Source organism: Gambusia affinis, linkage group LG23, assembly GCF_019740435.1.
Source record: "Gambusia affinis linkage group LG23, SWU_Gaff_1.0, whole genome shotgun sequence".
Classification (NCBI taxonomy): domain Eukaryota; kingdom Metazoa; phylum Chordata; class Actinopteri; order Cyprinodontiformes; family Poeciliidae; genus Gambusia; species Gambusia affinis.
Genome location: NC_057890.1, coordinates 6,203,611 through 6,229,217, shown reverse-complemented (window position 1 = coordinate 6,229,217; position 25,607 = coordinate 6,203,611). Strand labels below are relative to the sequence as shown.

The window sequence follows — 25,607 nt, the reverse complement described above, 5'->3', positions numbered from 1 at the left end:
CTCACATCGAATCAAACCCCTTAAATCAGATCAAACTTTTCTTGATTTGGTTTAGTTAAAATTACAAAAAATGTTTCTATTTGCTATGTGCTGCAAAACTTTGCAAGAACAAAAGTCTACATATATTTGGATAACTGCATTTTATAACTTGGCTCAATTTGGTGCAATTTAAGTTCAGAAAGTGAGAAAAATAAAACATATTTGTCTTTTTATTCAGTGAATGTAAATCTCTGTTTTCAACTGTAATAAGTTTGTAAAGCACTTCTTTAAGCAAAAAGGTAGTTCAAAGTGCTTACATGAAGGCTGCAAAAGACTTATGAGAGACAGTTTCAAATAGATTTGATCAAGGCATAAACATGTTAAACGCTTGTCAAATTCCTAAACTAATAAAAATTTGTTTGTGGCAAGAAAAGTGCAATTTGCAGTCGCACTATTCAATCTGAGTTTGAGCTATTTCGCAAAGATAAAGCAAAAAAAAAAAAAGTTACATTCCCTCAAAAGACAACTGGAAGTATGACATCTTTGACTCTATTTTTATTCTTAAAAACAACCAAAAATCAACTTTCATTTCCCCATAATTATGCAATTTTTATGCTGGTCAAAATAATAATAAAAACAACAACAATAATCCAATTGAAGTCTGTTTTAACATCACTGAATGTGCTGCTTATTATTTTTAACCTTCAGATAGAGGTGCATTGTCTTATCCTATTAATTATTCTGTTTACAAAACAAAATGCTGCCATTTGCATTTTCTTCCAGTAAACCTGTTGCCAGTCTGACTCATGATCCATCATCTGATCTGTTAGCGCTGTGTGGAAACAGATGGTGCTGGAGTCAACACTGGATTTCCAAAAGGCTTAATGGATATCCGTTCAGGACTTACAGTTCTCCTTTCCACACTCTTGAGTACAAATTAGTGAAAAAATGGCTCATGACACAGTGGGTAAATAATTCTATTTCTTTTTGACAATAGCAGACTGTATATTAGTTTTTAAAATATTATCAGAACTTTATAAAGACAATAAATCAAAATTTGTATCAGAAATTGTTCACATTACAATGATGTGAACAAGTTCTGGTATCACTAGATAGAGTGGTGAGGCATGCTTACTGCTTACTTTTGTGGGATGAGACAAAATGGCTACATATTAGAAACACAGGATGTTTTGAGCTTATTGTGTCAATTGCCATTACTGACATTTCGTACCATCCTAATGGAGATGTTGTGAAACTTTTATACTTGCCTACAAAGAAACATGCGTCACATTTTGCTCTTTCTACCCATATAAAACTTTATATTTAGACTACAAACAAAGATTTTAAAACCTTAAATGGTAAAAACTAGAGAATCCAAATTATACTCTACGTTACCTATCAAGTGGAGAAAAAATGGGAAGATTGGTTTCAGATGGTTTGTTTACATGTCTGAAATGTTTGGAATGAAATGAAAATCCTGTGGAAGCAGAGAGCGGACGTTCTCCGCCTACGCTTTTTCTCGAGGTAATGTCTTCATTTTCCGTTTTCTCGAAATAAGTTAATTTCCCAATGGGTTTCTCAAAGCAGGCTAATTTCTCGAGATGAGTTGATTTCCTGATGGTTCTGTCAAGACAATGACTTAATCTCGAAAATCCAAACGTTTCCTCGAGATTAGCTCGTCATAGTGACAAAACCATCAGGAAAATAACTCATCTCAATAAAGCCATTGGCAAAATGTGTATGCAGAAAACGTAGGCTCTCAGCTTCTGTACAATGCATGGGTATAAAGATATTGGAATTATTTTAAACATTTCCCGATGGTTTTGTCAAGTTAATCTCCAGAATCCACGAGAAGAGAGAAACCTCAACTCTTACCTATCAATTTAGGCTCGTTTTAAGAAATGTTCTAAGGAAAATTTTAAGTAAAAAACTCTTAAAACATTTTCAAAATCAACTGAATTTTACATTTACGTGTGAAAAAAACGTGGCAAGATAAAATGTAAATCTACAAAACAGGGGCTGTTGCAAAGGTAATTTCCCCTTTACGTCTCAAAGCACTGCAGTCAGGAGAATGAAAGGATAAAGCAAGGTAGTTTTAAACTTGCAAACAGCTTGCTGCAGTCTTTCATCATTTATATAAATGCCATATTGTTTTTTTCCTCCAACACTTATCAAGAAAACAAAAAGGTTTCTTTTGTTCCGTGCGGTCCCTTGTCATGAAAATCACATTTAGCCATTGTTCCCCTGCAAATGAGGATGTTAATTACAGCCCTCTGATTGCACTGTAAGAGCGTTTTGCAAATCAAATATTTAGACATATTTAGTGAGTGTAAGCTAATAAAAGCAGTTAGTAACAGTGCAGAGACCGTGCGAAAAACATAATCTACAACAGAGAGCTTCTTCCAGCAGCCTCCTCACCATCTGGCCACTGCCAGTCACACAGTTAACTTGATAGAGGTGCCGATGCCTTCCAGGAGCGCTGCAGAGCCACTGAAGCCTAATTCATAATAATAAACTCTTGACGATTTCACAGGGTGCAATTTGCCATGAAAGAGGCAGGTGTTGAATAGAGTACTATCATGTATCACAGATGACAATGTCTTATGCTTTGGGAATATTAAACATCCCGCTGACTCTCGGTTTATTGGAGATAATGTCCTGGTTTTGTTGGACCTGGACATCAAATGAGCCAAATCATTAAAGGTAAAAGCAAAGTCATGACAGCAAACTGCTTGGCCAGGCAAGTATTTGATGCCACAACGTTTGTCTTTCTGAGCCTCCTAGTGGGCATGATGCCATTTAAATTACACAAATGAAGAAAAAAAAAGGCAGAATTACTGCAGATGTTAGAGAGAAGACTAGCTGCATACTAGGTTTTCTATGAGTTCTTCTTTTTTTTGTTCACATACACACTGTAGTATATAGCATACCCAAATCTCATTTTAGGAGAATGTAGGCGCTCTATTAAAAGCAACTGCAAAGTTCATACAAAATTAAAAGCAAAACTAAATTTTATAATTGCAGAAAAAGATCCCTGAAGTAAGAGTTACTGGAGGATCATCAGATATGTTAATTAAAAAAAAAAAAAATTTGGATTAGAAGAACCCTAACCCTCAAAGATCAGCAGAACAAATGGCCCTAAGGGTATGTCCTTGAATTTTTAAGACAAAAAACTATATATATATATATATATATATATATATATATATATGTATGTGTGTGTGTGTGTGTGTGTGTGTGTTACCTACATCAAATAATTTTCTAACTACATCTACAGGACCTAAGAGTCCACAGATTTTTTCAATCCGATCAGAATTGACAAAATGGCAATATCTAGGTGTGTAAGTCAAATTGACCCGACTCAAACAGAAACACCCTGGGCCACAGCAACTTGATACATCCATGACAGTAAATGAAACTGTAAATTCAGATTCATAACTGCTGGAGGATTCTTTGGGGAATATGACAAACAAAATTCATCTTTGTTAACATGCCTCTTGTCCTCTTGTTACAGAGCGGCCAAACAATTCACTCGATTCGTATCAATACTTGCCTGGGAGGATTAGTTCGATGAAGAGGAAGACATTCGATTTCAGTTATGTTACTTAGAGATTCTTTTCCCTGGGGCTTTGACTGAAACATGGAAATGTGCATACCTTAAAGCATTGCATCCGCAGTTGTTCTGAGTGAATATGTTTGCAAGCGGTTGAAAAATGGACTCACACAACGGAGATGTTGACAGGAGTTCTGGGAGTGAAAATGTGCAAATATGGCAGTTCTGGGTTGACATTTTCTGAGTGAACTCTTCCTGACTCCCTTTCAAAATATCACTGTGGCGAGACCCACGGTGAACGTGTGAATGGACACACTTCAGACAACAAATCTGCATCGGCTCTCCAAAGTATTCATTCTTGTTCGACGAGAATAATGCAGCAGCCCAATGACGAAATGATTTTGTACAATCTTTACAGTCGGACAAATCCGACCTTGCTTTTTGCATCACCTCGCATTGCTTCGTGTGAATCTCTCCTGGTTTTATATCCCAAGTCTTTTCGCAATGAAGCTCATTCTCCGTCTTGCTCACACAATAGTTTTCCGGATGAATATTCATAAGAGAACAAGTAGGTTAGGAACGATCCACAGGTTAATAAGGGACGGGAAATTGCTCATTACGTGCTGTGATGTTGGGATAATGCCTGAAGCAGATGCCGAGATCAAAATCCATGAACATGTATGCACGAGCCTCCAGACGCCAGTCCCTGTCTCACATTAGGATGGGGGAGTTCAAAGCTATTGGGGGTGTTATGTCATTATCAGGCCTTTCATAGCACATTTCCTCAGAACATCAAAGTAAACACATTTCACTATGTGCATTCGACAATAGGATCAGGACTTAATTCTCAGGAGGGAAACATTGGAGCAGATTTACTCCTGGTGGCAGGCGACAGTCGCAACAGAATGGCACTGATTTGTTTAGGACACCAAATAACTTCTTGGAAATGTCAAACATATTTAAAAAAAAATTTGAGTAAATTGAAGGGTCAGTAATTAATTGCATTTGAATCAAAAACCATATATTTGTTAAATGAGAAACTCTTGCTGGTGCTGAATTCTATAATAAATCTACACGGGAACTCAAAGATATTTATAGTTTTTAATTTGTTATTTAGATTATTCAGCGATCAGATTGGTGCAAAGTGCTATTGCATCTATTAAGGTTTCAATTTGAAACCTTTAAAAATTTGAAATCTTGAAAAAAATCTTGAAAAAACCTTTAAAAATTTGAAATCTTTAAAAAATATATACTTCTTTAGAAATGTGAACTGTAGACGCTGACATCAGGAATGGGGCATATCTCAGTTTTAAATAACATTGTTTCGTTATTTTATTGTATTTAATGTTCGTCTTAAATTTTCATTAAAAGTAACTGTCAAAGGTCCTTCTAGGATCGGGTGTTGCGAATTAGCTGTTGTGTTTTGTAAGCAAAATTTAGTGTCAGTGGGCTAAGAAGTGATTTACGCATCCGTAACCAGAAACGTGAAAATACAAAGGTTCCAGCTTGAACATTTGTAAGTCAAAAAATTATAATTTACATCTTGAAATCTGTTTTACATTTTGGCTCGTTACAATGACAAACATTGGGATTTTAAATACAAGACCAACTCAGCAGGTCCAACAGAAAATGCAAGAAAGGAAGTAAAATGATGAATGAGATTTTTTATTAGTTTTCTTGAAGCCCTTCTGAGTTAATACTTTGTTGAACTGTCTCTGACTTCAATTCCTACTGCAAGGCAAAAATCTAATTACGGTTTGCCACTAACAACTTAGTAGAGTGAACATCAACTCAACACTGGATTTTATTTAGGGGTTTCAGATTGAAAGGGGTTCAGTGCAGGGTGCACATTTTAATATTTTATGTATGAAAATGGTCAAAAAATTAATTATTTCCCTTACATAAAATCCCAATAAAATTCATAAAGCATGAAGTTAAAGTGCAGAAAATGTTAACAGGTAGGAATACTTTTGTAGTGTAAACAGAGAGTGACGCTCTTTCCTGATACTCAATTAAAGGACCAAATGCTTCTATCCAGCCTGAGTAAACAGAGCTGCGCACTACAGCTGTAAGAGTCGACAACAGGAATCGAGCTCTGTGTCTAAATATAGTCTGGCATCTGCTGTGGACACAGACGAGTCTGGACCGAAAAGCAGCAGGATCAAATCTTTGCTTCAAAAGCGAATCATAACACCGGCCATAAATGGCGACAGTATTGACTCAACAGACGACGCTGGCTTTCTCCGTGAGAGCGGCCATCTTTACGACTTCGGCCTCAACCCTTTTATTGTGCCACATGTTAAATTTACAGCGCGGCTACTCTCTATTTCCCAGTCGCATGTATTAATATCCCGGTCTGTCTGGCGCCCGGCGTTGTTTGTCAGCCTGATGCAACCTGTCGCAGCAAGGCAATTGTAAGGGAAAATATAAGGTGTGCCTATAAAAGTTTAGGGGGGGGGAATTGTATTAAATTTGCTGCACACATGGATTTTCAGTGGCTAAACATACACAAGAGAAAATGAGGAAGCCAAACAAACAACCAAGCAAACACTGTTTGTATGCTTGATGTTGTACTTCTTTCTAAGCTTTTAGGATAAGGCTATAAACATATTCCTTTGAATGAAGGGCCTTGTAAATGTCTTCACACCCTGATCTCTATCATGTCTGAAGAGTGGAAAAAATATACATGCTGTACAGGTGATTTTTTTTTTTGTTTGTTTTAATTTTTTTCTACAATTTAAATTCTAAAACTGTCATGCAAGAAATTTCCTCCAGCAAACAGGTCAGGAATAAAGTGGTGGAGAAATTTGAAGTAAGATTTGGTAAGCTGTTCAATACATCAATTAGAGTGAGGCACACACCTGCTGCAATAAAAAGACAATAAATCAAATCTTAGCGTGATAAATTAAAAATTTTCAGTCGCATGCTAGTTTGTTTTCCCACCTGTAGGTGGCAGTATTTCTTACCACTACTACACTGCTTCCTCAGTCTTAATTGATGTCATGTTCAGAGTTTTCCCAGGAAAACCTTCTATGCCCTAAGGGTGCTGGTGCAGCCCAACAGCAATCCACCATATTTTTGTGTTAAAAGTTGCAAAAATTCAGAGGTACATGAGCAGGCATCATCATTTGGAAATAATAGCGTGAGGCCAACCGGCAGGTGCAAGGATGGCATAATTTGTGTCGCGTCAAGTTCAACGAGTCAACTACAAACCTAGCTTATTCAGTCTATACTGTCACTGGAGTAAAAAAAATAAAAATAAAATAAAATAAAATAAGCAATGCATATCCTTGCAAATATTTTTAAATTAGCTCAACAACTTCTGTGAATTTGATTGTAAAGGGGAAAAATAAAAATGACAAAATCCTGGAGGGACTGATCAATGTGAAAAGATATTCAGTATTATTCATTTTTAAGAAGAACTTATGGAATGCAAAAACGTATTTAGGAATATTTTACCAGGTTGTTAATGGGTTTTACCAATACAGTCTGCCCCAATTGGCCCTTGACAACATTCTAAATCGTGATATGGTTCAAAGTTAAAATGACTTCAACACCTGAAATGTACAACCAATGCATCATTTTACTTTCACTTTACAATTTTTAATAATTGCAACAAACTAATTCAGCCTGGTCACTGATTTAAATGAGCTTTCTCTAAAATAAAAAAACATAAGGGTTGTAAAACAGGGTTTTTATTGTACCTTGCAGCGTCAAAGAAGCCCTTGGTGCTCTGCGATCAGGGTTAGGGTGGGGTTGCTGTTGTGTTGGTGGGTGGTGGTGGTGTTGGTTGGTGGGTTTTGGCTGTCTGTCAAGGGGTCATCAATGCTCTCCATAGTGCAAGAATGTCGAGGGGAACTCTTGTCGCGTCATAGAGCCTGAAGGAAGAGAGGAAGAGGGGAAGGGGGCGATGGTTATTTATTCTATTTTAGACGGTCTCATCCCCCATCAACACCACCACTACCAATTTATTTAGAAGGGAAACTGGTGCTTTTAATTTACAGGTTGTTCTGGGCTTGTGTTGGTGGAAAAAGGCTAGTTAAGTCAAATAGTCCAGCTCTGGCTTTGTTAAAATGCAGCATTGAAAAGGAAACTATTGTTATTATTGAAATACCTATGGAGTTACTACATAAAGTTTAGAATTAGCGAAAGTATGTTCTGTATTGTTCTGGTTTATCAGAGATTACCTCCAAAATTTGGGAGCAGAAAGGATAGAAAGGCAAGGATTTTTTTTCTCACACTAATCCAATAAACGACACCAACTACAGTCAATAACACATAGAGATGGATTGACATGATTGGTAAAAAAGTGATTTTTTTTCTTCGTTAAAATTCTTTAAGTACAATAAAGTCCATAAAGAATGCACAACACTTGGTTTGGATATGAACACAGAACTCAACTATGACAACATTGCCTTAAAACTCATGATCACAATAGGGTTTCCTGTCAGAGCACAGCATATAAAAAAACTAGTGAATTATTTTATTATTGTATTTATGTCATTACAGATCTATGGAAAATCAATCAGGTGCAACTCTTGCAAAAATGGAACCAACTCCCTGGAAACCTGAGATGTTCAGAAACTGTCGACTCACTTAAATCAAGAAAAAAAGCTTTTGGTTGTTTTTAAAGCAGTGGTTTACTACAACATGATGCATAAATGTATTAGTTTATTGCTCTTTTCATTTAATGTTTTTTGTTAGTAGCATTTTTATTACCTATATCTGAATTAAGCTGTGTATGACTGGTGCAAGCCAAAGAAACACTGCTTGCCTTTCCTGAGCTATTATTCATTTTCAGCCTTGGTAGAAACATAAAGGCTTTTAAATCGAGGTTAAATACAACATTTAGATAAATAGTTACATTTTAAGAGCTTATGACAAAAACTGCAGCGCCGACATTCTGACATGTTGAATTATGCTTCAACTCTCAAAAGTTCTTTTCTCAACATAAACTCCACATCAATCGATGCTTGTAAAGTCACTTTCTTTTCATCCATCCTGATGTTGTTAAAGCGGTAGAGCAAAGCAATGTGGACACTTGGCTGAAACACAAAAGTGGACTTTTCCACTCGCTGCACAGAAGAAGCTTAAATTTAAGCTTACTTAGCAGATTATTCCCCCGGGCTCTTAGTTTGCTGATAAGAACTTTAAAAGACGGACTTTACCATGTCCCTTCCTCTTGCTTCACTCCCTGTTAACACCTCCCCAAAAATGGAGGGAACTTGTTCGCTTCAAGACAAAGCAAAGTGCTGAGTTTGCTCACTGCAGAACGGGATGCCGGCAGACGGGGCTAACCGTTAGCGGCAACAGTGTTTCTTTATCTTTCTCTCTTTCTATCAGCCTGTACAGGGGCCCGCCTGAGCAGCTGTCTGCTTAGTGGTGAGCCTGTTCAGCCCTCAACTGGATCCATCTGCAGGGCCCAGTGGGATCAATTACCAAGCCTGGTACCGACCCACAACTGCTGGGGGTGGGAGGGGGCTGCATGGGGATGGAGGGGGGTGGAGAGGATGGGGAAGATCCCATCAGGCCCAGTCCGAACAGGATCCACAAAGTCAAAGAGTGGAGGAAACAGGCTGTAAATGGGGGCGTTCAGCACTTGCTTACAAAACCAAGCCTAAAGAGATTTTTTCTTAGATCAGATTAAAAACCTTTTTTTTTCCTAGACACGATATTTAAAGGGGCAGTAAGTATTTTCCAGGAACATAGTGCCATTTTCTAGCACAATCAAGTAACTACATTACCTTCAGTTATAAAAATGCTGTATATATCAAATATGGCTTAAAAGAAACTTAACTTCATAATTTAACACCTTGAAATTGGGTCTCTGTCTCTTTAAAAACTCCTGCTCTTTCAGAAAGTCCTTCTTCATGAAGTCATCAGAACATGGTTCCTCTATTAACCCTTCAATAATGTTTTTACCAGAGTTGCACTGAGAAGTAGCTCGTACAATGAGCTCAAAGGTGTGCAGTTCCACCAGGTGTTTGCTAATTGCTGCTGGCTAGTCTGAAGGAGCTAAGTGCTCTGTGGAGCGGAAACTCAGAAGCTGCAGCTGGGAGGAGGAGCTGAATCCTCAAAGGCGGAGCTAGGTCTACCCAGACGTTTTGCACAGCTTAATATTTGTAACGGGATATTATTACAGGATTTCTCAAACATGCAAGAAAGAATCAAACACACACTCCAAGTATGTTTTTGATGAGGAAATTATAATAATGTAAAACTCAAAATTATTATTTTACATAATACTACGTCTTTAAGCAGTGATAATAAATAAAAAAAAGCATGGTCCTCAGTGCATATTATGCACACAAGAGTGTCCTCCTCCCACATGGCATCTTGAAAGTCTATGAAATATGCATATGCCAACTCATGAGCTCATACGTTATCGAATATTATAATATCTTCCCCTCACTTGTCTGAGTTGGAGTGTGACAGTTCATCTCGTTTCCTAATTTCTGTCTTCTGCTTTCCTCGCTGAAAAAGTCTTGATTACTGTAATCACCATCTTTCTCTCAGTAGGTGCCACTTTCTGCTCCAGCACGCTGTTTACATCGTAAAAAACTGACAATCAGAAGCAGCCTAATGGAACATATGATTAAGAACCAGTCAGAGGATTATTACTGTGTTTGCTAATGTCCTTCCCGTATTAAAAATGCCGTGGTGGGACATTTGCTTTGAGTAAGAAACACAAAACTGTGACGTCTGCAACAGTCTATAATGGGAAGTTCATTTTAATTTTTTTCCCCATTAAGCCACCTGGTAGGCTTTTGCTGCTTTACTGAAAGTTATACGAAAAGTTATAGTGAAGTGTAAAATATATATATATTTTTTTATTTCACCCATTTTTAAGAAGGATATTATCAAGTCCTTTTAAAAAGGCCAGAGAACGACTGACTGAAAGAAGGATTCTCCACTCAAGATAAAGCTGACTGTTTGGAAAAAGTTTTACTCTTGGAGGAAAAAAGAAAATTAAACCCATAGTAATAGTGTAGGAACCCAAAGACACAAGGAAGGATGGAAAAAGAAAAAGCCCAGAAACAAGAAGGAAAGAAGAAAGGAGAAAAGAAAACAGGAAGGACAACATTTAGGATGGGATATGGAATGAAGTCTTGGACTACAGGTAATTTTCAAAACTATTTTCTTTCTCCATGCTTATCAAGACATGAAAAACACTGCAGAAAATTACATAATTGTCCAGACAGTGCTGAAACCTTAAAAATAAATGGCTTCAATAAACGCTAATGGATTTTTTTTTTTAATAAGCTAAAAACTTAATTATGATAGCATAATGAAGCCATGATATTTTTACTCAGGCTTAACATGGACTATGCTTTTTTTCCAGTTCACCATTTTTTGTGAATATATATCAATTTAATAAAGGAATACTTCTTGAACCTTTTTAAAATTGCGTATTATTTTTGAAATGAAAATTCATTTGTGACTATTCTCTGACCTCGGTACAATAAAGCCGTTTTAAAACTAAAAAACCGCAAGTGTGTTAATTAGCCATGTCATTATTTATTAGAGCAAAATAGAAACCATTGTGAGAAGATACAACGATTTCTTCATTGTATCTTATTTAAGGTTCCCTCAGAAACAGAATTTACTTTCTTTTGACAATGTTAACATAAGGTTTATATCTTTAAAAACATATTTGTACTTTCCATACAGGATCTTGTTTTTTTCGCAGCGCTATATAGCCTGAAATTATACACATAATCCGCTAGAGCACTGTTGCATTGGCTGCTTTAGCAAGACACTCTGTTTAAGCGGAAGAGTATGTCGTCTTCTGCTATACGTCCCCGTCTCAGTGAAAGCCACACTCTCTCCAGAGATGAGCAGCACTGTGTTGTGCCCTCCATCATTTCAGACTGGCAGATCAAACAGTGCAGAGAGCTATCGCAGTCGGCATGCATGAGGGGAGTGAGAGCTCAGAGAGAAAGGGAAGGGGAAAAAGTGAGAACGGTGTAAAGGGAGAAAAGCAGAATCCCCTCAGGTTATCTGTGGGCCTTTTGTGAAGCACGGAGAGAGAAGCAGCATGGCGGGGGAAAGGGCGGCTGAGAGAGAGACTTCTAAGGATGTCAGAACTAAAGCAGCGTAAACTGTTGAGCTTTTGAAAGTTGGTGTGCTGTCGCTCTTGGGTTGCTCATCAGAGTCTGACTAAAAGAATAATTTTTAAATTATAAACACTTGATTTTATTTATTTGGTTGTTGTTTTTTTTTAGGACAGGCTGTGTACAGATCTATCCACAGGAGGCTTTATTTAAAAAAATTGATTCATTTAAAAAAAAAACAGAGCTCTTTATGTAAAAAAAACCAAAAACATTTTATTCATTTCCCGTGAACGTTATGAATTTTAAATTAAAGGTACTTAAGCCATCAAAAACATTCAATCCAGAATTTGTTTGCTTTTTTTTTTAAGGATTTTAAAGTCTACTCTTAAATTTAGAGCCACAGGAAGCATTGGAATAATAAAGGTTTGAAGTCCTGCAGCTCCGACTGAAAAGGAAGAACATCTAGGGATGATTATGCTCACCAGGTGGCCATGGTGGGAAAGGAAATCAAATCAGATTACATTTGCACCTCAAGGCCAGGCCACAGTGAATGATGAATCAGTGATAAGGTTTGGTTTAAAAAACCCAACCTCACACTTCCTTTGATGCACCCTGGCACAAACCTGATGCATTACATTTATTTTCCTATTTGTATTACCTACCTTCTTTTAGTCTGCTGCTGGACAAAATTTACAAGCAGCACAATTTGTACTGGATGGTTCTATGATAGGGAATTAAAAAATAATTAATTTGAACAGGAAAAAATAGCTCCTCCAAAATACTTTCTCAAAGATCAACAAACTTTAAATTCTAATGAACATTTAACACTGGAGCAGGAAGGCTATTTAAATAAATAAACAAAACAACAAACAACAAATAAAATAAACGATGAAGCCTCTAAACAAAATTGTCCTTCAAAACAGAAGGTCTAGTTGAGACTCATGAAATAGACTGAAGCCTTTTGTCATCCGGAGAGAGAAAAGAGAAAGAAATAAATCATGCAAATAGAAATTATTGAATATGTTTGAATTTATATATAATTTAATAGATTTATTCTTTTGACAGGTCTAGCCACACAGGACATTTATATAAAACAAGTTTCCCAAACCTTACCCTATACTTTGATCAGATCTTAGTTTCTATTTTATTTTTATGGAAAGAAAGACTTAGCTGACTTTGCATCGTGTTATATATCCCCCTATGTTTTGTAAGCAAAATATACTCTGGGAAAATTGACAATTTATATTTTTTATGCTTATGTTATTTAATAAATTGCCTTCATACACTTGAATATTTTCATATATTTTCACACTTTCCTATTGTAGGGCAGTTCAGATTACCAAAATTATTTTTATTTGCTAAATATTGATAGCTTGTGATTAGTTACTTCATGACATCTGTGGTAAGAGAGGCTCACCTCCGACAAACTAATTTCCATCATGGTTCAGATGGCATCGATTCCACAACAGCAGCAAAAGAGCTTATAAAGAAGCAGACTTAAGCTGGTAACAGTAGAATTATCTGAAATGAATCCTGTACTTACACAGCCTGGAAGGCCGGTGAGTGAGGAAGAAGCCATCGCTCCAAAAGCTACTTGAAAACTCTGATTACATTTTGCAAAAGGAACTTAGGGGCAGGGATCAAAATATAAGGGATGCTATTTTCAAGAAGGTATTTCTTGTTGGTCGTCTTTTATTTACATATACATACATATATTTATCTATATATATATATATATATATATATATATATATATATATATATATATATATATATATATCCACCATGGATGGATATGGATGTAGTCGTGGTGGATAAACAACAGAGGAAAGTTGTTGTGGTGGATGTGGCAATACCAAGTGACTGCAACATCAGGAAAAAGGAGCATGAGAAACTAGAGAAATACCAGGGCCTAAGGGAGGAACTGGAGAGGGCCTGGAAGGTGAAGACCACAGTGGTGCCTGTGGTCATCGGGACCCTCGGGGCAGTCACCCCCAAACTGGAACAGTGGCTACAACAGATCCCAGGAGCAACATCAGACATCTCAGTCCAGAAATGTGCAGTCCTAGGCACAGTCAAGATACTGCGCAGAATCCCAGGCCTCTGGTAGAGGACCCGAGCTAAGAGGAAGAAGAATCACCACCCGCGGTGGGTGAGAAGGGAATTTTTTTATTTTATTTTATTTTATATATATATATTTATAAAGTCCATCGTCCATGGTAAATAAAGCTGAAATTAAATTCTAGTGGTATGTTTTCTTTTTTACCAGATTTAAAATGTCAAAAACAACTCTGGTTGTTGTGACAAAATACATTTGCATCTCCTTTGCATTTCATTATTTAGCTCAAAATGTGCTCCTAGATAATCCGTTTAGAGGCTCTTACAACATTGTTATTGTTACCACATGCATTAATCTGAGCTACTTTTGTTACTGCATGCCCAGTTATTTAAAATACAAAGTTATCGCAGGGCTACAAATTATGTTCTCGGTGGGTCTTGTCCTTTCGCGGCTGCAGTCATTGAGTCTCGCTACTGAACGTAACCTCATTCCAAACCTCAGACAGCCATAAGCCATGCATACATCAATCTTTCTATGGTTCATCTGGAGCTGGCCTTGGAGAAATCTATAGGGCGTTTCTTTATTGACAGCTGTAGCCGTGTGCTCTTCAAAGCAGGGTCAGTACAAGATAAATGCATCACGAGGGAAACGGCAGACGTACAGACAGGTGAGAAGAAAAGAGAGACTTGGAGGAGGGGGAAGAAAATCAAAAGGAATCAAGTGAGGAGAAAGCAAGTTTGAGAGGAAGTTATTTTTATCCTGAAACACACAAAACAAAAGCTGTAGAGTGACATTGTGTAGGTTGAGGGAGGACAGGCACATATATCTGATCTGTCTTGCAACTCAAATCCAGCTTAGAGAAGAAGAGGTGAGCAGCAGTGTTGGAGAAAGTACTAAAAAAATTTATTTAAGTAAAAGTACAAATATACAGACAAAAATGTACTCTAGTAAAAGTAAAAGTACCATATTAACATTTTTACTTGAGCAAAAGTAAAAAAGTACTGGCATTTAAAAATACTTAAGTATTAAAAGTAAAAGTACTTCCTGAATGCATTACATAATCTCTAATACAATATTATCAAGTGTTCCTATAGTATTTAATTTTAATACATGAAATATGTACCATTTTAATGAACAATGCCACAAATAAAGCATGTTTTTATTGTGTTTACTCTCTGTGACAGTTTAGATTTAGATTTGTGATTCTATGCATCATAATTTCAGGGATGGAAACATCTTGTCTCCTGTCCTAACATAGCATGAACTTCACATTTTGGCCACTAATGTCATTTATTTTGAAAGAAATCCAACAGAAAGGGGATGGAAAGAAGGTGGATGAGGGAGAACATGCAACCAAGGAGCCACTTAGTGTTGTAGTTAAGACCAAGACCAGCACCCTGCGCTACATAGCACAGTAAAATGAAGTGCACCTTTCAAAACTGCTTCTCAAATTGATTTGAAAAATCCACATTCCCATAAAAACACCTAGATATTAAATACTGAGAGCTGAAATAAATTTAACCAGTATCATTATCTATTCAAACTCTTCTTCATTCTGCTTTGCTTCCATCTCTGTGGCACAATCCGCAGTGGTTTCCTACCACCCCTAAAAGATACCGCCCTGGACGTTTGCCCATATCACCCAAGTCAGAAACCACAACTGTCTGCTCCATTAAACATAGAAATTAAGGCAATGCCCCAATGGTAAACAACGCTTAACTATGAATACTGTCCAAGGTGCAAGAAGCAAGAAGTAACCAGGCAGAAGGACAGTGACGGTTCTGACCCTGTCTGCCACCATGACAGGTTACCAACACAAAGAGCAATGAGCAGCTCTGCGTTCTTACGTTCTTGTTTGGTTTATTCTCCAATTAAATAAATCTCTCTCTTTTTTTTTATTAAATAAAATAATAATAGCTACTGCAGTGTGTGCAGAGCGTCACAAGAACAAAGAACGGCTCTCAGTGAGGCTTCAGTCCTGTAGGACTTAGTAAAAATCTGTTCAGAAGAATCGGCTCATTCAGGAATATATATAGCAGACTTTTGGTCACAGCGTTGTCCCATATATGCGACGCCTCAATCAACACTTCCACACAAAAATTAAGCGCATGACTGACAACGTTTTTTCATCACAGATGCACCATATGTGTCTCTGTACAACTAGCTTTGCTAACATCCGGTCCACTTAGCTTACCTTCGTTTAAGCTTGCTTTCCAAGTGACGCTAAAAGTCGTACAAAGTCCCCACCGTCTGTGAAAGTGAAGCGCTGCTGATTTTACATGTCGCCAAATCTTATAATTTTGTAGCGAAATTCTATTACCGACAATTAGACAGACATCTTCTTCCGCTTACAGAAAACCACTTTGCATGTCTTGGAGCGCTGCGTCCAGTGAAAGGAGGAAACGATGGGTAACAACAGACACACGTAATTAGTAGGTCACGTTATTGCTTGGATTTTACCGCGCCTTGTTAAGTCCCTGAACTTCACATTTTAACAACAACAAAAAAAAGCGCAATGTGACTTGCATGTAACGACTAACGCGAAGGTTTTGTAGAAATGTAGTGAAGTAGAAAGTACAGATACTTACTGTAAAATGTAGTGGAGTAAAAGTCGAAAGTATCCATTATTAAATATACTTAAGTAAAGTACAGATACACAAAGATTGTACAGTAACAAAGTACACATACTTTGCCACACTGGTTCAATGCATCCCTTTTTTAAAATTTGAGCAATGCAGCCCCAAGCTGGGCAGAACTAGACTTAGATCTGTGTCCTGGTGGTGTGCAATGTGTTGTAATTGTATCCTAAAGTCACAAGTTTTGTAACTCACCCTAAGAAACTGAAAAATATTCCTGCAGACATGGATTGCTCCAATCATAAAAATAATCCTGGCACTGTTCTCTCTCCACCGGCTTTTCATTTGAATGGCCCAATCTTAAGCTACTTTTCCATTATTATTTCTAAACACAATCTGTTGGTAAGCAAACTGTACGTGTCACAGTGACTCAAAAAAAACTATTGTATATACGCTGTACCTTGTGGACGACTAGAGGGCATCCATAGACCAACAGTTTGAGAAAGATATATGCTTTATACCTTATCTAAAATGGCGTTTCCACCTTATTGTTACCAGGTTTTGGTCCCCATAATTCATATAGGTCTTCAGCAACTCAGTGAAATATCACAAAAGAGCCTTACTACTGTAGGTTAATATAAACAAATACACATATATACACACACGCAGTACTTCCTGACATTTGTCCAGAATAGCTCTTTATGGGGTTATGGGGCTGAGTCAAATTAACTCGGCTTAGTCAAATGCCCCACAGGATGTCTCTGTTTGTCAGCACTGATGTTTCTTTGCCGAAACACCTGACAGACAGGTCGGACATGCTCAGTGGACCGCAAACAGCCGGGAGATATTCCTAAATAAGAAGGGCGGTGGGCTTTGGTTCCGGATTGAAAGCCCTCAGAGAAGGGGCTATCCTTTCAAATGTTCAAGTGAGGAAAAGTGAAGAGTCTCCCTTGAGTAAAACGGTCACATATAGTCTAAGTAAATTTTTTTAAGGAATATGTGTTATGTAATAATTAATTCAGACATTTTTAAGGTTTTATTATAAGCTATTACTACAAATTTTTGAGCTCAGGAGACAGAAACCTTTGGGTATTTAAAAAATATTTGTAATCATGAGAGAAACAGACAATATATTGGAGCACCACCCATTACCAGCCCCTTATTAAGGTAATATATTTATTGAGCTACAATTGGCAAGCTATGAGTGTAAAGCTGCTGACTGTGGGCTGGCAACCAAAACAGTTGAAATAGGAACAATCTAATATCAGCTTGTTATGCTTCAAAGTTAGGCATTGAGTACTTTCTGGTACCAAGCCATGTCAGGTTTTACAAATTCAAACCCTTGTGAGTTTCCTTCCCACTGTCCCAACGGGTTGACTCACTTTTAATGAGACGTTGGACGTTGAGGTGGCCAGAGTTTTCTTCGACTAACAAGATCAGAAAAAGTGTTGCCCCTTTCCTCGCCTGTTCCTTCACACTGTTGGTTGGCCAACTGATAAAAAGCTACTACACTTTTCCTGGACATAAAAGAAAGATAAATTTGTCAGCGTAGAAATACTTCTGATCGCGAAAACAGCTGACAGTATTAGTGTCAAAACTAAACGTGATCCACCTTTCACCATAAACAAGGTCAACTAAATTAAATATAATACATGGCACAGTTAGGTTTGTTGCATCCTAGGTTTCATTTACATCTCTAAATGGCCCTTAAGTCCATGTGTGTGTGTGTGTGTGTGTGTGTGTGTGTGTGTGTGTGTGTGTGTGTGTGTGTCCTTATTACCTCTGTAAACTGGCACCACCTCAAAATGGTTAGATGGATAAATAAGATTAAAATAACAATAAGAATAATCAATCTATGAAACTACAGTGGGAAAAATTGTTGCTTTCTCATTTAAATTAAAGCTCATACTAAATGTTTATTTCTATTTTATGTAAATACAAAAATCTTAGAAAAAGTTGCCTCATGTTTTCTAATATATATATATATATATATATATAACATTATTTAACACAGAAAAAAATATGTACATTTTTTTACACACTAATTTTAGTTGCAATTAAAATGTAAAAAGAAAATATATAAATAAAATAAAGAATGAACAGCTTCAGATCACGGAACAAATCATAATATGAATTCTTTTTTTTTATTCTACGTGAATACTGTAGAACCTTGACATTTTTACTCAAGGTTTTCATACAAATAAAAAAATTATCTAAAAAAAAAAATCAATTAACTTTGCAACCAACTGAATATGAGAACATAAATTTAATATAATATATGTTATGTTACATAATACATTATGTTCTAATGCATATTTATCATATAACCAGTTCGGAGACTCCTTGACAGTGAGAGCTCCTTACACACATTTACAGTCCCCCATCACACACACACACACACACACGCACACGCACACACAGCCAGTGGAACAGATGAGTGCGCCTAGCTGTCCAGCCATTTGACTAGCTGTCACCAAGTTTAAAGTAGCCAATGAAGCAAGCAAGCAATACCTGTCACTTTCTGCATATTGTCAGCGTAAGCGGCTGAGAGTTACACTGACTGACACCTCGAGCAGGATGTGAAGTGTGCATGTAGGGCAAAGCTTACAGGGCCCTTCTCTGCTGTAAAGCGGAGATACATGTCATGAATATGCAAACCCTACACTCGCGTACTTGGAGCAATCAGTGCATAGCACACATGCATTTGATCCATTTGAGCCCATTTTTGCACAATCCACACTGTAACACACACACACGTTAAGTTGTGTATACAGACGCGCCATGGCAACACCAGGAACAAGTTGCTAAAAAAAAGGAGAAAAAACCCCATTTAAAAAAAACATACATTTCCAAGGAAATAGTGATTTTAGATTATTTTTTTTCCCCACAATACACTTGTTTTCTAAATTACCACATGCTTTGAATAGAAGTTTCTGGGATTTTAAAATGCTAAACTTTGTGTTCTGATATAAAAAAATCCACTAGAAAAAAATAATGCAAGGACTTATATGATGGGAAACATTTATATCTGCAGGAACATTCCTCAGTTTCTGTTGGGGTGAGTTCAGATTTTTAGTGCTTATAGAACATAATTACGATATGCAGCAGGTCACCCTCATCTTGGGATGCCTGGAATGCAGCTGTACTGAGAGCACTGTGACAGTGACCAGGTGGGTCTGAGCAGTCTTACGCTTCGTGCCGACTAACTGCATTTAGTAGCTGTAAAACCTAAACTAAATTAACTAAAAGAAAACATTGTTTGTTATTATCTTCTGCTTATATGGGGTCAGATTGCGGGGTAGTGATATGACGTTCACGAACGACCCTTTATCTTCAACTGGAGTCTCAATTAATGAGTCGTTCTTTGTTTTTCTATGACTTTGCTTGTTTGTAATCCACTGCACACACACCAATATCGATTGTAATTTTGATTCAATTAAAATGCATATTTATATAATCAGTGAATACATACAAGACAGGTTTTATATTTTATAAAAATATATCACAAGTTGAGAAACATAGTCCCTCCAGCTACAATTTAGACATGATTTAATTCCACTGATTCATGGAGTTCCATGACAAACATTTACAAGACAGTAAGGTCACAGCCTTACAGGAAAATAGTAAACAATCTGAAAACTAAAATATATATTTATAGCTAGGTAAGCAGACAACAGCTCACTTTTGTCTGCAGACCTCCTCTGTCATACCTGTTGACAGCTGATGCTTGGGGAAAGTGGGATCACTGCACAGTAACGTAAATTAACAGCCCTTGTTAACACCCTCAAGTAATCATGTTTGGGGACAATTTTCTGGAACTTTGAGGGTTGTTTTACTGCCAATGTTGCTACCATTTAAATGACAATATCTTCTTTTTTAATTTTTATTTTTAGTGTTTGACATCGCTAAAAAGAATCCACACCTTGTTAATCTGTAAATAACTCAATACGCCCCCGGGGAAACTTGTTTCTGGTTTTGTCGTGGCCGGCCACGTATAACAAATGAGTGTGAATGCTCTGATAATAAACTACACTGTAGGCAACATGTGTTGCTTGTTACCAGCCTCCACATGCAGGCTCATTTTCTGTTTTGTGTCATTGCTGAAGACTGCAATTTATATTCATGTATGGGATTGTAGTTGACTCCGATGTTTAACATATCAAATCTTCTGTGCTAATGTGTATGTTTGAGCGTGTGTGGGTGTGTGTGTGTGTGTGTGTGTGCATGCATGTCAGCAGAAAGACATAAACACTGATGATTACCAAATCATGACAGATGCATTAATGATGCCCCGTTGACAAATCCATAAAAAGCAGCTGCTTGCTGCGATTTTTGTTGCCGAGTCACATTTAAAGAGATTTCCTAAATTGCCAGAGTACAGACAGACAGACAGACAGACAGACAAGTGACAGTTTGGACCTCTGTAATAACGAAGCTGGGGAATGAGAGAGTCTGATGCAAGTTTGTGAAGGGTGAGGAGGAAAAGAAGTGAAGAACGGAGGAGGAAGAGGCTCAGCTCAGTGGATATAAGGTGTGGATGAATGGATGGGCGGAGTTTTAACCAACACAAGCTGCAGCTTCCCATCTGCTGCTATCATTACCATTAAGAGTCTCTAATTTAAACTAATTGCTGCTGATGAGGAAGTAAACAAAGCACATAGAGTTTGTGGGGTTTAGAAAGATGGCAGGAGAGAAAGCAAATTCTTTGGGAGCAATATTTTCGACTGTTGCTCAACGATTAACGCTCTCATTGGCAAATCAGGTCAGCTATGGAAATTGAAGTCATTTTCCATACGTCACAGAAATATATTGGGAAATATCCACCTACTATAAAGTATGAGTGTGCACTCAGTGCTTCAATTGGGAAATAGTGAATTACTGCTGTATTTGAAAAAATTACCTCTTACTAGCTTGTTTGACAAGAAAAAAAGAACTGTTCAATCGCTGTTATTATTATTCAAGTAGAATATATAAAATGGATCAATTGGAATTTATGTTTTTGTGAGAACTGGTTTGTATGTGAGCTCGATCGGCGTCCGAACTCACCGTGGTGGTTTTGACTCGGCCTCCTGGCTGCGTACAAGTCCATCCAGATTTATTGACTAACAGGTCGCAGCCTTCGTCCTCCAAACACGGAACCATCTCACACCACTGCCTTTTTCGAACAATCCCAGCTGCAGAAGGAGACAGAGGAAGAACGGTTAAAGGGGAAACAGAGAAATGACAGGCGGAAGTCTGCATGGAGAGGCAGCAATTAGGGTAAAGAGGGTGACTTCGGGGAGACTGATGCAAAAACATTGGAAGAATGATGGAAAGGTGGAGAAAAATGGGAAACATGAGTGGGTAGAAGGAAATAAAAGGATGCCAGGTGGAGGAGTTGCGAGGAAGAAAGGAGATGAAGAGCAATGAGGTAAAGAGACAATTGAGGAATACGAGGAATGACAGCAAGAGAAATGGGAAAAATAGCCAGACGGAGAAACAACATGGAGAAAGCCGATTCAGGTAAATAAAGTCAGTTAAATAAAATCAACCATCACAAATTGTATTTAGGAGGGTTTACGGTCTCTGTTTTCTTCAAAATATTTTAGAGAAATAACATAACCAAGCAAGAGGTACAGAGAGAATATACAAGTCCTCTCATAAAGGTTACTGGTAAGTGTTTGAACGGGATCTTTTTGATGGTACCAGTAGTTAAAAAATTATACATTTCAAGAAGTATAAATCCATAATTTAAACACTAGTTTTCATTCTTCCATTTTCCATTTCTAAGAAAGAAAAAAAAAAAGAAAAAAAAAACAAACAAACCGTGCATAACATCAGCAGTTCTCAGCCCCAAAAAAGTTGCCTTTCAACAAACACCTAAAGATTTATGGGCAGTAATTATACAAATCTGTAACCTTTTCCAAGTTCTGTATAAAAAAAGCTTTTATTTATTGCTTAGGCATTAACAAATACTTGTTTCACACAGGACTAATGGAGGCCTTAGGTCCGGTGGTCAAATAAAGTGAGAAAATAGTAAATGAATAATTCATGCAGAGCAATTCAAAATCCTCCATGAAAACGATTTATTCAACAGCCACCCCGTTGAACCTATCTTTTATATGTTAGGTGAGTGTTTGCAGGGAACCAATGATTTTTAAAGCCATAAAATGTCAAAGGAAACAGTAAAAATTTTGTGCCCCTTTTTCATATCCAATATCCAATAAAACATTCGGTAGTGTTGCACCGCACTGCTCCTTTCACCGCCTGCTTCCTTTGTAACCGTCTGGAGATTGCCGTGAGTTTGGGCCCTAAGCCTTTATTCTGCTGGCCATTGTCTCACTGCAGGCAGTGTGCATGAAATGAAAAGATAACACATTCTGGTAGGCTGTACTGAACCTGAAATCATCTCTACTTTGTCAAAGTCTGTCAAGATACCAACAGGAAACAAGAAAAAGAAAGTCTGCTATAATCACAACAAAAGACTTGGGGTACATTAGATAACACGTTTTTGTCTTGTGAATAACCGCATTCATTTCAAAAGTAAGAAAAAAATATATACATTGTTTAGACCACTGTGCAAATCCATCTCCAGAACGTCACACAGATTCTCAATGGGGTTGAGATTTGCACTCTGTAGTGGCTAATCCATGTGTGAAAATCATATCTCATGCTCCTTAAGCCACTTTTTCAGGAGCTGGAAAGGAGTGAAATTCAGGCTTGCCCAAACACTTAATTATGTAAATTATATTTCTAATCTGAACTGGCTAAAGTTGGTATCTTCGCGTTTATCTTCAGTCGTATTGATTATTGTAACGGCGTCTTCACAGGTCTGTCCAACAAATCAGTCAAACAGCTGCAGCTGATCCAGAATGCTGCTGCTCGTGTTCTCACTAAAACCAGGAAGATAGAGCACATAACACCAGTTTTAAAGTCTCTCCACTGGCTCCCTGTAGCTCAAATAATAGACTTTAAAATATTGTTGTTAGTTTATAAATCACTGAATGGTTTAGCACCACAATACATTAAAGATCTGCTGCTGTTGTATCAACCTTCCAGAACCTCTCAGGTTTTCTGGTTCTGGTTCTGCTCTGCATCCCCAGAACCAGAACCAAATGAGGAGAAGCGGCATTCAGCATCTATGCACCAAAAATCTGGAACAAACTTCCAGAAAACTGTAAAACATCTGAAACACTGACTTCCTTTAAATCTCAACTAAAAACCCACTTGTTTAGAGTTGTATTTGAAACGTAATCAATTGCAAATTTATTGACGGAATCTGACTTGATGTTCTGTTTTGATTGTTGATTCTATGTTGCATTGTATTTTTGTGTTTGATTTGATGTGAAGCACTTTGAAATGCCTTGCTGCTGAAATGTGCTATACAAATAAAGTTTGATTTGATTTGATTTGATTTGCAGGTCAAAGTTGTAGAAAAACCTACATAGGAAATAAAAAATTCTTATTGGTAAATCTCCTCTGCTATTCTAATCGATGTAAAAACTATAACTACAAAAAATGGCAAATTTCTGTTCACAGTACATAAAATGTACCAATAGTACTAAAAACTAATTTTATATCTACAACAGTAAGTAATGTCAGACACTGTTGAGTCCCAGCAGTCAACAGGAAAGGAAAAACAAACTCCGCTGATTTGTTAAAGGCTAAAAATCAAGCTGAAAAGCGACACGAAGGGATTTAACCGCAACAGCTTGACTGCTGAATATGTCCAAAGATAAAAAAGTAAACCCCAATTTCAAAGAAGCTTTTCAACAGTCTTTAAATACCTTCTCCAGCTGAGAGGCAATTGCATATAAAAAATATTGTGTTTATGCAAGGCTGGGGGAAAAAAATGCAATATGTGGAATGTGGGCCGACTACAAGTTCACAGTAAAACTTTGCCTCTATTACATCATGTAACCTTCAGACCACATTATAACAGAACAAATGGTGATAACACAAAGTATGAAAAGATTTCCTCATAAGTTCTGCGACATTAAAGCTCCCCACAGAGGTTTCATTGTAAATAAACACGATCATTTTTGCTCTACAAAAGCTCAACAGGGTTCATGAAAATTACGGCTGCAGGGCAAAAACCCATTAGAGAAAGTGAATTCAAGGGTCATTATGTACTGTATGTGGTATAATGAGGAGGTGCTTTTTGGGATAATACGAAAGTTTCTAAAGAAAACATATTTGACTACAGCCTTGTGTTTATGGGATGGGTTAAATATTTAATACAAAACACAAAAAAGACATTAAGTAAGAGTTGAGAACTTAAGTGACGATGCAGGGTGAACAAAATGCAATAAGACAACTACCGTACCTTGCCTTGGAAAAAGTCTTCCAAGGCATGTAGCACTTCCATCCATTTTTTCATCCATCCTTTCATTCATTCAATCATTCATCCAAACACGCATTTATCCATGCGGCCGTCTTTGTTTTAGTCTCAGGTTTTTGCTGTTTTTGCATCCAACTAGTTGATAATTACAATAAATGTGTTTTGCTTGGCAAATAAATAAAAAAAATACCACAGATGTTTAGACATTTCAGTTTGACAAAGTATGAATATTTGATAAATCTTCACTTAAAACATTATGCATGACCAGTCACCTAAATTGGCAAGCCAGGCAAGTAGAGACAACTATAGGGGTGGTTCCATTACAAATGTGCACAAAACCTTGCTGACATTCTCCTAACACAATTTTGCAATTAAATTAAGAAATGCAATTTCTATTGCAGTTTTGTGAAATACTCTAATTGTACTCTAATTATCTAATTACAGCGGAAACACCATCTCATCCTCGCGCAAAAACCTATCAAAAATTGTGAGTTTTCTTTCAAAATTAGAGCATTTCCATTAAACAAATTTATTTTTGCAATTCCAAAATGAACAATTTTAAGGACAATGGAAACAAAGCTTATCTAGTGTGGGAATACTTTTCTTTAACAAGGACATGAGGGATGGTGAAATCTTTTAAAGGGTAGACTTTTGCCAGGTACCATTTGTTCTGTGGTGAAGTATGCATCATGTATACTTTAAACTCTTTCATGGTGATGGCGTTCTTACACAGTATAAGGGAATAGTCCTCGCCTAACTACCTATAAATTTAATCTAAGGGCACCTTCAACTTCTTTCATCACCCCGAATGCAAATGATTAGCAAGAGTGAAACTCAGAGCCATTATCTCTTTGCCATAAACAATATGTATATCGCAATCAATCTGTTAAATATGCACACCTCTCAAAAACTACTTGGCCGAATAATACATGTATCAAGTTCATTGTGTCAGCAGAGTATGGGAAAGAGCTTTAAACTGACACCAACATGAAGCATTATTATTGTTGAGAGCATTTTGCTGACATGCTACTTGAGGTTGAGTTACTTGGCGGTGCTAGGGTAGTTT

The 25,607-nt window shown here is 37.1% G+C and overlaps 1 protein-coding gene across 6 annotated transcripts in view; it reads right to left on the bottom strand.

Moving 5' to 3' along the window:
* tafa5a (TAFA chemokine like family member 5a) overlaps positions 1-25,607 on the bottom strand; it is a 265,035-nt gene that overhangs the window by 2,237 nt on the left and 237,191 nt on the right. For 3 of the 6 annotated variants that reach the window (XR_006369721.1, XR_006369722.1, XR_006369723.1), the window contains 2 exons: positions 21,268-21,395; positions 7,237-7,410 (listed from right to left, as the gene is read on the bottom strand). Coding sequence is in view for 3 of the 6 variants with exons in the window: in XM_044107503.1 (XP_043963438.1) it covers positions 21,268-21,395 (128 nt within the window). In the remaining 3 variants the exon portion in view is untranslated. The remainder of the gene's footprint in view (positions 1-7,236; positions 7,411-21,267; positions 21,396-25,607) is intronic. The other 3 variants (XM_044107503.1, XM_044107504.1, XM_044107505.1) reach the window with 1 other exon arrangement.